This window comes from Oncorhynchus mykiss, chromosome 15, assembly GCF_057628025.1.
Source record: "Oncorhynchus mykiss isolate SJ-2025 chromosome 15, ASM5762802v1, whole genome shotgun sequence".
NCBI lineage: Eukaryota > Metazoa > Chordata > Actinopteri > Salmoniformes > Salmonidae > Oncorhynchus > Oncorhynchus mykiss.
Window position 1 is genome coordinate 72,841,475 of NC_143036.1, and position 13,318 is coordinate 72,854,792.

Consider the following 13,318-nt stretch of genomic DNA (forward strand, 5'->3'; position numbering starts at 1 on the left):
CAGAGTGATCATGGGCCTCTTGGCTGCATCTCTGATCAGTCTTCTCCTTGTATGAGCTGAAAGTTTAGAGGGACGGCCAGGTCTTGGTAGATTTGCAGTGGTCTGATACTCCTTCCATTTCAATATTATCGCTTGCACAGTGTTCCTTGGGATGTTTAAAGCTTGGGAAATCTTTTTGTATCCAAATCCGGCTTTAAACTTCTTCACAGCAGTTTCTTTGACCTGCCTGGTGTGTTCCTTGTTCTTCATGATGCTCTCTGCGCTTTTAACGGACCTCTGAGACTATCACAGTGCAGGTGCATTTATACGGAGACTTGATTACACACAGGTGGATTGTATTTATCATCATTAGTCATTTAGGTCAACATGGGATCATTCAGAGATCCTCACTGAACTTCTGGAGAGAGTTTGCTGCACTGAAAGTAAAGGGGCTGAATAATTTTGCACGCCCAATTTTTCAGTTTTTGATTTGTTAAAAAAGTTTGAAATATCCAATAAATGTTGTTCCACTTCATGATTGTGTCCCACTTGTTGTTGATTCTTCACAAAAAAATACAGTTTTATATCTTTATGTTTGAAGCCTGAAATGTGGCAAAAGGTCGCAAAGTTCAAGGGGGCCGAATACTTTCGCAAGGCACTGTATAACATATATTTGGATATATTAGCATCTAATATAATGATCTATTGTTGTTAGAAGTGGGATGTCCATGTCTAAAGCAGAGAAGATGGATTTTGACAGAGATGTTACTGTAAGCACCTGTGGTGTCATGGTTTTTACAGAAGCACAGTATGCAGAGGGTGGAGAACGCTCCCTGTCCTGAACTGACCTGCCCCGAGTCTGAACACATCACCCTTACAGACCGCTGCTGCAAAGTCTGCAGAGGTATGTCTGGAACACACACACACACACACACACACACACACACACACACACACACACACACACACACACACTTATACGCACACGCACACACACACAGATTCTTGGAGTGATAGTGAGATAGTATTGAAGCTCTGTGTAGTAGATAAGGGAGAATGGATATTAAAAGTCGGTCTGCTCCCTCCTTCTCCTAAGATGATGTATGTCTCCTGCTTGGCTGGTAATGAGGCCTCTCTCTCTCACGGTGGAACCTGGGTTGTGTCCCAAATGCACTACTTTTAGTGCACTACTTTTGACCTCAGCCGTATGTGCCCTGGTCCAAAGTAGTGCGCTATAAAGAGAATAGGCGATTTGGAACGCCCTCATGATATTACCCACATACACACTAGACGTGGTCAGCACACAGCCATGCATCTCTGTGACAGCAACACATACTGTTCTATTCCAGTTTCCACCAGGCCTTAACAACACGTTACTGGCCAGTGTTTCTACAGCTAACGCCGGTTTGCCGGAGGCTGATGCCGTGCAGTTGTTTGTACACATGCATATACACACACTCTCATTCAAATGCACACATGTGCACATACACGGACACACACACACAGGTAAATAGTGCCATACATGCACTCAAACATATTCAGTTGGCCTTGCTGTTAGGATTTTTGTTGTCCTTGATGTCTTTGTTGTTTTTTGCGTTGTTGTTTTCGGTTTTCCTTTGTCTTTCTCTTTTTTTTCTCTTTTGTTCATTTTGTTGGTTGTTTGACCTTGTGGGAGATCTGTCAACGTGCCCTTGAGCAGGGCGTTGACCCTGGTTGCTTCTGTGTGTCGCTCTGGATGGGAGTCTGTTAGACGACTCATGTGATGTAGTTGTTGAGCTGCTTCACTGCAAGTATATTGTATGTTTTAAACATTCAATAAAAAAAATTAATAAATAAAAACTAAAAACAACATGTTACTGTTCTCTGATGAAGTCTTGTTTCCTCCTGACCCGTGTTCCTGCAGAGTGAACCGTGTTCCTGCAGAGTGAACCATGTTCCTGCAGAGTGAACCGTGTTCCTGCAGAGTGAACCGTGTTCCTGCAGACTGACCCGTGTTCCTGCAGAGTGAACCGTGTTCCTGCAGAGTGAACCGTGTTCCTGCAGACTGACCCGTGTTCCTGCAGACTGACCCGTGTTCCTGCAGAGTGAACTGTGTTCCTGCAGACTGACCCGTGTTCCTGCAGAGTGAACCGTGTTCCTGCAGAGTGAACCGTGTTCCTGCAGACTGACCCGTGTTCCTGCAGACTGACCCGTGTTCCTGCAGACTGACCCGTGTTCCTGCAGACTGACCCGTGTTCCTGCAGACTGACCCGTGTTCCTGCAGACTGACCCGTGTTCCTGCAGAGTGAACCGTGGTTTCAGCCATACATACCTGTTGTTCTGTCTACCTAGTTATTTGTCTATGGCCAGGGGAAGGAGACAGGGACAAACTGTTTGAGGAAAGAAAGCACGCCTTGTCTAGTATAACACACACTCTCACACCCTCTCTCTCTCTCACACACATGCACACACACACGCACACACGCACACGCACACACGCACACACACACACGCACACACACGCACACACACACACACACACACACACACACACACACACACACACACACACACACACACACACACACACACACACACACACACACACACACACACACACACACACACACACACACACACACACACACACACACACACAGGTTTAAGACAACCCAGTAAGGGTGATTTATCAGCTGTAGAATGACCAGACAGTCTCTGTCTCTTTCCCCCTCTCAGGTCATCATTTCTGTGTGGAGGGCCACAGTCCCAGCTGTGTGGAGAACTCAGAATGTGTGAACCTGGAGGCTGGGTCCTGCTGCAGCTGTAAAGATGGCTACCGCGCCCTGAGGGATGACAGCGCGTACTGTGGAGGTGCAGTACTCTTACTACAACAATAGCATCACTAAGCCAACACTCATTTAAGTCATCTTCATCGCCTCAGTCCATTCTATCTACTAATCCTTGTGATCTTTGGCTCTCTTCTCTGTTGTGGCCCAGCTTTGCTGCTTGTGCACCTTGTGATCTTTGGCTCTCTTCTCTGTTGTGGCCCAGCTTTGCTGGTTGTGCAAAACTCCAATGCCTCATTTAGAAGTGGTCCTTCGAGGAGCTTGGACTTCATTGTTTTTAATGTTTATCTTAGTTTGGAATTACAATCATATACTGTAGGGCTGTGTAAGTAGGTACAGGGATGACTACGATTCCAAGCAGAGGCGTCTACTTTAAGCAGGAGAAATTTAGGGGGCTTATAATTACGCTCTTCTGATTCCATATGATCTCTAGGAAACCTTTCATTACTACGACCTCTGACCCCTCCACTCATCAGAACAGCCCCACAGCCATAAATGACCTGTACCACCTCTACGACCCCTGACCCCTCCACTCATCAGACCAGCCTCACAGCCATAAATGACCTGTACTACCTCTACGACCCCTGACCCCTCCACTCACCAGACCAGCCTCACAGCCATAAATGACCTGTACCACCTCTACGACCCCTGACCCCTCCACTCACCAGACCAGCCTCACAGCCATAAATGACCTGTACCACCTCTACGACCCCTGACCCCTCCACTCATCAGACCAGCCTCACAGCCATAAATGACCTGTACCACCTCTACGACCCCTGACCCCTCCGCTCACCAGTCCAGCCTCACAGCCATAAATGACCTGTACCACCTCTACGACCCCTGACCCCTCCACTCACCAGACCAGCCTCACAGCCATAAATGACCTGTACCACCTCTACGACCCCTGACCCCTCCACTCATCAGAACAGCACCACAGCCATAAATGACCTGTACCACCTCTACGACCCCTGACCCCTCCGCTCACCAGTCCAGCCTCACAGCCATAAATGACCTGTACCACCTCTACGACCCCTGACCCCTCCACTCATCAGACCAGCCTCACAGCCATAAATGACCTGTACCACCTCTACGACCCCTGACCCCTCCACTCATCAGACCAGCCTCACAGCCATAAATGACCTGTACCACCTCTACGACCCCTGACCCCTCCACTCATCAGACCAGCCTCACAGCCATAAATGACCTGTACCACCTCTACGACCCCTGACCCCTCCACTCATCAGACCAGCCTCACAGCCATAAATGACCTGTACCACCTCTACGACCCCTGACCCCTCCGCTCACCAGACCAGCCTCACAGCCATAAATGACCTGTACTATCTCTACGACCCCTGACCCCTCCACTCATCAGACCAGCCTCACAGCCATAAATGACCTGTACCACCTCTACGACCCCTGACCCCTCCACTCATCAGACCAGCCTCACAGCCATAAATGACCTGTACCACCTCTACGACCCCTGACCCCTCCACTCATCAGACCAGCCTCACAGCCATAAATGACCTGTACCACCTCTACGACCCCTGACCCCTCCACTCATCAGACCAGCCTCACAGCCATAAATGACCTGTACCACCTCTACGACCCCTGACCCCTCCGCTCACCAGACCAGCCTCACAGCCATAAATGACCTGTACTACCTCTACGACCCCTGACCCCTCCACTCATCAGACCAGCCTCACAGCCATAAATGACCTGTACCACCTCTATGACCCCTGACCCCTCCACTCATCAGACCAGCCTCACAGCCATAAATGACCTGTACCACCTCTACGACCCCTGACCCCTCCACTCTCCAGACCAGCCTCACAGCCATAAATGACCTGTACCACCTCTACGACCCCTGACCCCTCCACTCATCAGACCAGCCTCACAGCCATAAATGACCTGTACTACCTCTACGACCCCTGACCCCTCCACTCATCAGACCAGCCTCACAGCCATAAATGACCTGTACCACCTCTACGACCCCTGACCCCTCCACTCATCAGACCAGCCTCACAGCCATAAATGACCTGTACCACCTCTACGACCCCTGACCCCTCCACTCACCAGACCAGCCTCACAGCCATAAATGACCTGTACCACCTCTACGACCCCTGACCCCTCCACTCACCAGACCAGCCTCACAGCCATAAATGACCTGTACCACCTCTACGACCCCTGACCCCTCCACTCATCAGACCAGCCTCACAGCCATAAATGACCTGTACTACCTCAACGACCCCTGACCCCTCCACTCATCAGACCAGCCTCACAGCCATAAATGACCTGTACCACCTCTACGACCCCTGACCCCTCCACTCACCAGACCAGCCTCACAGCCATGCATGACCTGTACCACCTCTACGACCCCTGACCCCTCCACTCACCAGACCAGCCTCACAGCCATAAATGACCTGTACCACCTCTACGACCCCTGACCCCTCCACTCATCAGACCAGCCTCACAGCCATAAATGACCTGTACCACCTCTACGACCCCTGACCCCTCCACTCATCAGACCAGCCTCACAGCCATAAATGACCTGTACCACCTCTACGACCCCTGACCCCTCCACTCATCAGACCAGCCTCACAGCCATAAATGACCTGTACTACCTCTACGACCCCTGACCCCTCCACTCATCAGACCAGCCTCACAGCCATAAATGACCTGTACCACCTCTACGACCCCTGACCCCTCCACTCATCAGACCAGCCTCACAGCCATAAATGACCTGTACCACCTCTACGACCCCTGACCCCTCCGCACACCAGTCCAGCCTCACAGCCATAAATGACCTGTACCACCTCTACGACCCCTGACCCCTCCACTCATCAGACCAGCCTCACAGCCATAAATGACCTGTACCACCTCTACGACCCCTGACCCCTCCACTCATCAGACCAGCCTCACAGCCATAAATGACCTGTACCACCTCTACGACCCCTGACCCCTCCACTCATCAGACCAGCCTCACAGCCATAAATGACCTGTACCACCTCTACGACCCCTGACCCCTCCACTCATCAGACCAGCCTCACAGCCATAAATGACCTGTACCACCTCTACGACCCCTGACCCCTCCACTCATCAGACCAGCCTCACAGCCATAAATGACCTGTACCACCTCTACGACCCCTGACCCCTCCGCTCACCAGACCAGCCTCACAGCCATAAATGACCTGTACTACCTCTACGACCCCTGACCCCTCCACTCATCAGACCAGCCTCACAGCCATAAATGACCTGTACCACCTCTACGACCCCTGACCCCTCCACTCATCAGACCAGCCTCACAGCCATAAATGACCTGTACCACCTCTACGACCCCTGACCCCTCCACTCACCAGACCAGCCTCACAGCCATAAATGACCTGTACCACCTCTACGACCCCTGACCCCTCCACTCACCAGACCAGCCTCACAGCCATAAATGACCTGTACTACCTCTACGACCCCTGACCCCTCCACTCATCAGACCAGCCTCACAGCCATAAATGACCTGTACCACCTCTACGACCCCTGACCCCTCCACTCACCAGACCAGCCTCACAGCCATAAATGACCTGTACCACCTCTACGACCCCTGACCCCTCCACTCACCAGACCAGCCTCACAGCCATAAATGACCTGTACCACCTCTACGACCCCTGACCCCTCCACTCACCAGACCAGCCTCACAGCCATAAATGACCTGTACCACCTCTACGACCCCTGACCCCTCCACTCATCAGACCAGCCTCACAGCCATAAATGACCTGTACTACCTCAACGACCCCTGACCCCTCCACTCATCAGACCAGCCTCACAGTCATAAATGACCTGTACCACCTCTACGACCCCTGACCCCTCCACTCACCAGACCAGCCTCACAGCCATAAATGACCTGTACCACCTCTACGACCCCTGACCCCTCCACTCACCAGACCAGCCTCACAGCCATAAATGACCTGTACCACCTCTACGACCCCTGACCCCTCCACTCACCAGACCAGCCTCACAGCCATAAATGACCTGTACCACCTCTACGACCCCTGACCCCTCCACTCATCAGACCAGCCTCACAGCCATAAATGACCTGTACCACCTCTACGACCCCTGACCCCTCCACTCATCAGACCAGCCTCACAGCCATAAATGACCTGTACTACCTCTACGACCCCTGACCCCTCCACTCATCAGACCAGCCTCACAGCCATAAATGACCTGTACCACCTCTACGACCCCTGACCCCTCCACTCATCAGACCAGCCTCACAGCCATAAATGACCTGTACCACCTCTACGACCCCTGACCCCTCCACTCATCAGACCAGCCTCACAGCCATAAATGACCTGTACCACCTCTACAACCCCTGACCCCTCCACTCATCAGACCAGCCTCACAGCCTTAGGCCCCGGTCCATCATACTCCCACCACTGGTGGGTTAAAAATACCCATGGTACATTGCAGCAAGGTTAATTTGCCACAGCTGGCAGTCTCTCCGGTTGTTCATACTGCAAGCCTTACTACCTTATTCCCCATCATACTCCAACCATGAGGTGGTAAAAATACTCCACGCTACAATGCAGAGCCCAGATCTATTTAGCATGCCAGTCACAGACAGACAGTCTCCCACCGACCAACCAACTGCTGCTAATGAGAACAGTTGGTTCGGTGATTAGTCAGTGTCTGTGTGCATAATTAAAGATGCTATCATCCCCCCTGTCATTAATAACCAGCGTGTCTAACCTTCTTGCTCTATGGTCCTGCCAGGTTTGTCTCTGTGGCCACTGTGGGTTATGGACTGTGACCTTGTCTAAGGAAGGAGGGAGGGAGGTTTGGCATAAGTCACAACTGTCTTTTGATGTTGCTCTTTCTTTCTGTCTCTGTTTTGGCGTCTCTCAATTCAATTCAATTCAAGGGGCTTTATTGACATGGGAAACATGTGTTAACATTGCCAAAGCAAGTGAGGTAGATAATATACAAAAGTGAAATAAACAATACAAATTAACAGTAAACATTACGCATACAGAAGTTTCAAAACAATAAATACATTACAAATGTCATTTTATATATATAATATGACATTTGTACACAAGGGAAAATAAATAAGCATAAATATGGGTTGTATTTACAATGGTGTTTGTTCTTCACTGGTTGCCCTTTTCTTGTGGCAACAGGTCACACATCTTGCTGCTGTGATGGCACACTGTGGAATTTCACCCAATAGATATGGGAGTTTATCAAAATTGGATTTGTTTTCGAATTCTTTGTGGGTCTGTGTAATCTGAGGGAAATATGTGTCTCTAATATTACATTGGGAAGGAGGTTAGGAAGTGCAGCTCATTTTCCACCTCAGCCTGTCTTCTCTTGAGAGCCATGTCTGCCTACGGCGGCCTTTCTCTATAGCAAGGCTATGCTCATTGAGTCTGTATATAGTCAAAGCTTTCCTTAAGTTTAGGTCAGTCATAGTGGTCAGGTATTCTGCCACTGTGTACTCTCTGTTTAAGGCCAAATAGCATTCTAGTTTGCTCTGTTTTTTTGTTAATTCTTTCCAATGTGTCAAGTAATTATCTTTTAGTTTTTTCATGATTTGGTTGGGTCTAATTGTGCTGTTGTCCTGGGGCTCTGTGGGGTGTGTTGTGTTTGTGAACAGAGCCCTAGGACCAGCTTGCTTAGGGGACTCTTCTCCAGGTTCATCTCTTTGTAGGTGATGGCTTTGTTATGGAAGGTTTGGGAATCGCTTCCTATTAGGTGGTTGTAGTCTCTCTCTCTGTCTCTCTCTGTCTCTCGCTGTCTCTCTGTCTGTCTGTCTGTCTGTCTGTCTGTCTGTCTGTCTGTCTGTCTGTCTGTCTGTCTGTCTGTCTGTCTGTCTGTCTGTCTGTCTGTCTGTCTGTCTGTCTGTCTGCCTGCCTGCCTGCCTGTCTGTCTGTCTGTCTGTCTCTCTCTCTCTCTTTCTGTCTCTCTCTCTTTCTCTCTCTGTCTCTCTTTCTCTCGCTCTTCCTCTCTCTCAATTTTCAATTCAATTCAAGGGCTTTATTGGCATGGGAAACATGTGTTAACATTGCCAAAGCAAGTGAGGTAGATAATATATAATGTGAATATATAAAGTTAAATAAACAATAAAAATTAACAGTAAACATTACACATACAGAAGTTTCAAAACAATAAAGACATTACAAATGTCATATTATATATATACAGTGTTTTAACAATGTACAAATTGTTAAAGGACACAAGGTAAAATAAATAAGCATAAATATGGGTCTCTCTCTCTCTCTCTCTCTCTCTGTCTCTCTCTCTCTCTCTCTCTCTCTCTCTGTCTATCTCTCTCTCTCTCTAAGGTTCTCTAATGACTATATTCTAATCTGTTCTGTAGCTTTCTGGGAAACATCTATTTCATTTGCTGTTAGGGAGAATACTTGGAAAACCAAAATACTTTACTTTCGACAAGGCGCTGTAGAAGTGTTGTTTTCCTGTTCTGCCTGATCAAAATAGCACAACTAGTAACAAGAACACGCTCTCTCCTTGATGTCATCATGACTCATTTAACGCCCACCAGAAAACATCAGCAATCTCGCAGTTGATTGGTTTGAGTGGCGTGTTCTGAGCTCTAATTGGTTTAGCCCTGTGAGTGGGTGGGGACTGGGGATGTCATTCTGAACAGATAAGGGCGTTAGGGCTTCATAGACTGCTGGGAATACAGATGAAGTCACTTCTTAAATATTTTATTAAAAGCAGTGGAATAGGACACTCAGGGAGATGGAGAGAGAGAGTTTGAAAGACTGTGTGAGGGGGAAAGAAAGACAGAGAGAGAGAGAGTGTTTATTGGTGTGTTAAGGAGTATCATCAGACAGGCCAAGTGTGCTGAGCAATAAGCCAAGCATATAAAACTCAGAGAGAGCCTTTAGGTGGCTGCAGCCCCAGACAAAGCCTTTCAGAGGTTTGGGTCTTGTCTGTCTGCCTGAATGTATGTGGTCAATGCCTGCAGATAGAGTATAGAGTAGGTCATGTTGGCTTGCCTTGTTGACTTCATCTGTAAACTCAAGGAGTGACATAGTCCTGTCCGTATTCCTGTCCGTTGGTGGCTATAGTCCTACCAGTCAAACCAACACCACAGGACCGTTGGTGACTATAGTCCTACCAACACCACAGGACTGTTGGTGGCTATAGACCTACCAGTCAAACCAACACCACAGGACTGTTGGTGGCTATAGACCTACCAGTCAAACCAACACCACAGGACCGTTGGTGGCTATAGTCAAACCAACACCACAGGACCGTTGGTGGCTATAGACCTATCAGTCAAACCAACACCACAGGACCGTTGGTGGCTATAGTCCTACCAGTCAAACCAACACCACAGGACCGTTGGTGGCTATAGACCTACCAGTCAAACCAACACCACAGGACCGTTGGTGGCTATAGTCCTACCAACACCACAGGACCGTTGGTGGCTATAGACCTACCAGTCAAACCAACACCACAGGACCGTTGGTGGCTATAGTCCTACCAGTCAAACCAACACCACAGGACTGTTGGTGGCTATAGTCCTACCAGTCAAACCAACACCACAGGACCGTTGGTGGCTATAGTCCTACCAGTCAAACCAACACCACAGGACTGTTGGTGGCTATAGTCCTACCAGTCAAACCAACACCACAGGACCGTTGGTGGCTATAGTCCTACCAACACCACAGGACCGTTGGTGGCTATAGTCCTACCAGTCAAACCAACACCACAGGACCGTTGGTGGCTATAGTCCTACCAGTCAAACCAACACCACAGGACCGTTGGTGGCTATAGTCTGAATTGCAATACTCAGACATGAAAGGATTATGGATGTGTGATGCTGTTCTGAAGAATCTGCTTCTTCTCTGAGAGTGAGAGAGGGAGAGAACCTGAGAGGGAGAGAGATAGAAGCGGATTAAGAGAGAGAGAGAGAGAGAGAGAGAGAGAGAGAGAGAGAGAGAGAGAGAGAGAGGGTGTGAGCGCTGTAGAGAGATCTAAAGAAAGTCTCCTCTTTATTTTTAGTCGTCTGTCCGTCTGTCCGTAGGTCTGCTGCCAGTGAGAGATATGCGGCCTGCTGTGCCAGCCATCCTCCATCCTCCAGCTAGATGCCAACCGCCCCCTCCTAGGGAGAAATTATATTATTTATTTCAGTGGAAAGAGAGAGACAGAGAGATAATTTAGAATGACTTTTTCAGGTATCTGTAGTTAACAGTCATACGGAATATCATTGGTGGCTTACTTGTGACTTACCACATAATGGTAGAATTTATCTAGCTTTTCTTGTTTGTGTGTGTGTGTTTTTGTGTGTGTGTGTGTGTGTGTGTGTGTGTGTGTGTGTTTGTGTGTGTGTGTGTGTGTGTGTGTGTGTGTGTGTGTGTGTGTGTGTGTGTGTGTGTGTGTGTGTGTGTGTGTGTGTGTGTGTGTGTGTGTGTGTGTGTGTGTGTGTAGTACAGGTTTATAGACTTGTCGTCCTACTCTACACATATTTTGCTATTTGCTGTACAGACAGGTCAGGCCAGGTCAGCCTAGATCATGAGCTCAACTCAACCCCGTAATCCAGCCACCCTAGTCATAGACTGTTCTCTCTGCTACCGCACGGCAAGCTGTACCGGAGCGCCAAGTCTAGGTCCAAGAGGCTTCTAAACAGCTTTTACCCCCAAACCATAAGACTCTTGAACTTCTAATCAAATGGCCACCCAGACTATTTGCATTTCCCCTCCCCCTCTTTTACACCCCTGCTACTCTGTTGTTATCGTCAATGCATAGTAACTTTAATAACTCTACCTACATGTACATACTGTACTACCTCAACTAACTGCCCACGCACATTGACTCTGTACCGGTACCCCCCCGGTACCCCCACGGGACCCCCCCCCCACCACCCCGTATTATTTAAACTGCATTATTGGTTAAGGGCTCGTAAGTAAGGTCTACCTACACCTGTTGTATTCAGAGCATGTGACTGATAACGTTTGAATAAAACACAGAGAGAATAAAAGCCAGAATGTCCTGTATAAAGTGTTCGTGCTCGTCGTGTCGTAGCAGAATGCCTAATGAAGCAGGTCCTGGAGTTAAAGGTGTGAGAGCCAATCTACAGTACTGTGTGTATTCCTTTGAAGTATTCCTACCACACTACAAATGGAAACATGCGCTACTGACTATATTTTAATTTCATTCTTTGAACCATGGACAGTATCATTATTGGATCAAATCCTCCCTCTGGCTTTTGACTGCTGTTTTGCAATATCTCTGGTTAGCTTTATGTAGGGTATCCTTTGTAATTGATTTGTTTCCACGAGCTCCGAAGCCCAAAGCTAACACTGCAGCAGTTCTGACTTGTTAAATTAGGACTCGTGGGAAAGGTATTATTTTCATTTTCTTTACTGTAAGGAAGCCACATCAGACATCAGAAGAGATTTAAAAAAAGAATAATATTACTTTTGTCAGTTACCTCAGCAGTTACCTCAGCAGTTTGAACCGTGTTATAAGTAAAACGTTTGTTCCTGGCTTTCTGTGTACGGAGCTGCCCCCCCCCCCCCCCCCCCCATCCCCCTCTACTCCCTTCCTCTACTCCCCTCCTCTACTCCCTTCCTCTACTCCCCTCCTCTACTCCCCTCCTCTACTCCCTTCCTCTACTCCCCTCCTCTACTCCCTTCCTCTACTCCCGTCCTCTACTCCCCTCCTCTACTCCCCTCCTCTACTCCCTTCCTCTACTCCCCTCCTCTACTCCCTTCCTCTACTCCCCTCCTCTACGCCCCTCCTCTACTCCCCTTCTCTTCTCCCCTCCTCTACTCCCCTCCTCTTCTCCCCTCCTCTTCTCCCCTCCTCTACTCCCCTACTCTACTCCCCTCCTCTTCTCCCCTCCTCTACTCCTCTCCCCTCCTCTTCTCCCCTCCTCTACTCCCCTCCTCTTCTCTGCAGAATGAACAGAACATTACAGAATGATTAGAACATAAAATGAAGATCAGGAGATCAGGAAATAAACAGATAGTGAGAGGTAGAGCGAGGTAGAGCAAAGGAGAGTGAGAGAAAAAGAGAGGTAGAGCAAGGGAGAGTGAGAGAAAGGGAGGGGGTATTGCCTGGTTGTTTCAGAGGCTCAGCAGTCAGCACTGGTTGTTCTATATGATTCTCTCTGCTGTTGCAGGTATAGCTATAGCTACCACGTCTGGTCTGCTATAATAACAGACCAGATATGGGAGCTATAGCCTGAGCAGGAGAGAGAATCATCACACAGCTTTTAATAACAGACCAGATGTGGTAGCATAGCTATAGACTGAACAGGAGAGAGAATTAAAAGCTGTGTGATTCTCTCTGCTGTTCAGTCTGTAACTATAGCTACCACATCTGGTCTGTTATTAAAAGCTGTGTGATTCTCTCTCCTGTTCAGTCTATAGCTACCACATCTGGTCTGTTATTAAAAGCTGTGTGATTCTCTCTGCTGTTCAGTCTGTAACTATAGCTACCACATCTGGTCTGTTATTAAAAGCTGTGTGATTCTCTCTGCTGTTCAGTCT

General features: G+C 48.6%; 1 protein-coding gene across 1 annotated transcript in view; it reads left to right on the forward strand.

The window, feature by feature from the left end:
- The window catches only part of LOC110490712 (protein kinase C-binding protein NELL2), a 107,818-nt gene that overhangs the window by 43,211 nt on the left and 51,289 nt on the right, over positions 1-13,318 (forward strand). The window contains 2 exon segments of the mRNA XM_090201117.1: positions 781-883; positions 2,695-2,829. Coding sequence (XP_090057243.1) covers positions 781-883; positions 2,695-2,829 — 238 coding nt within the window.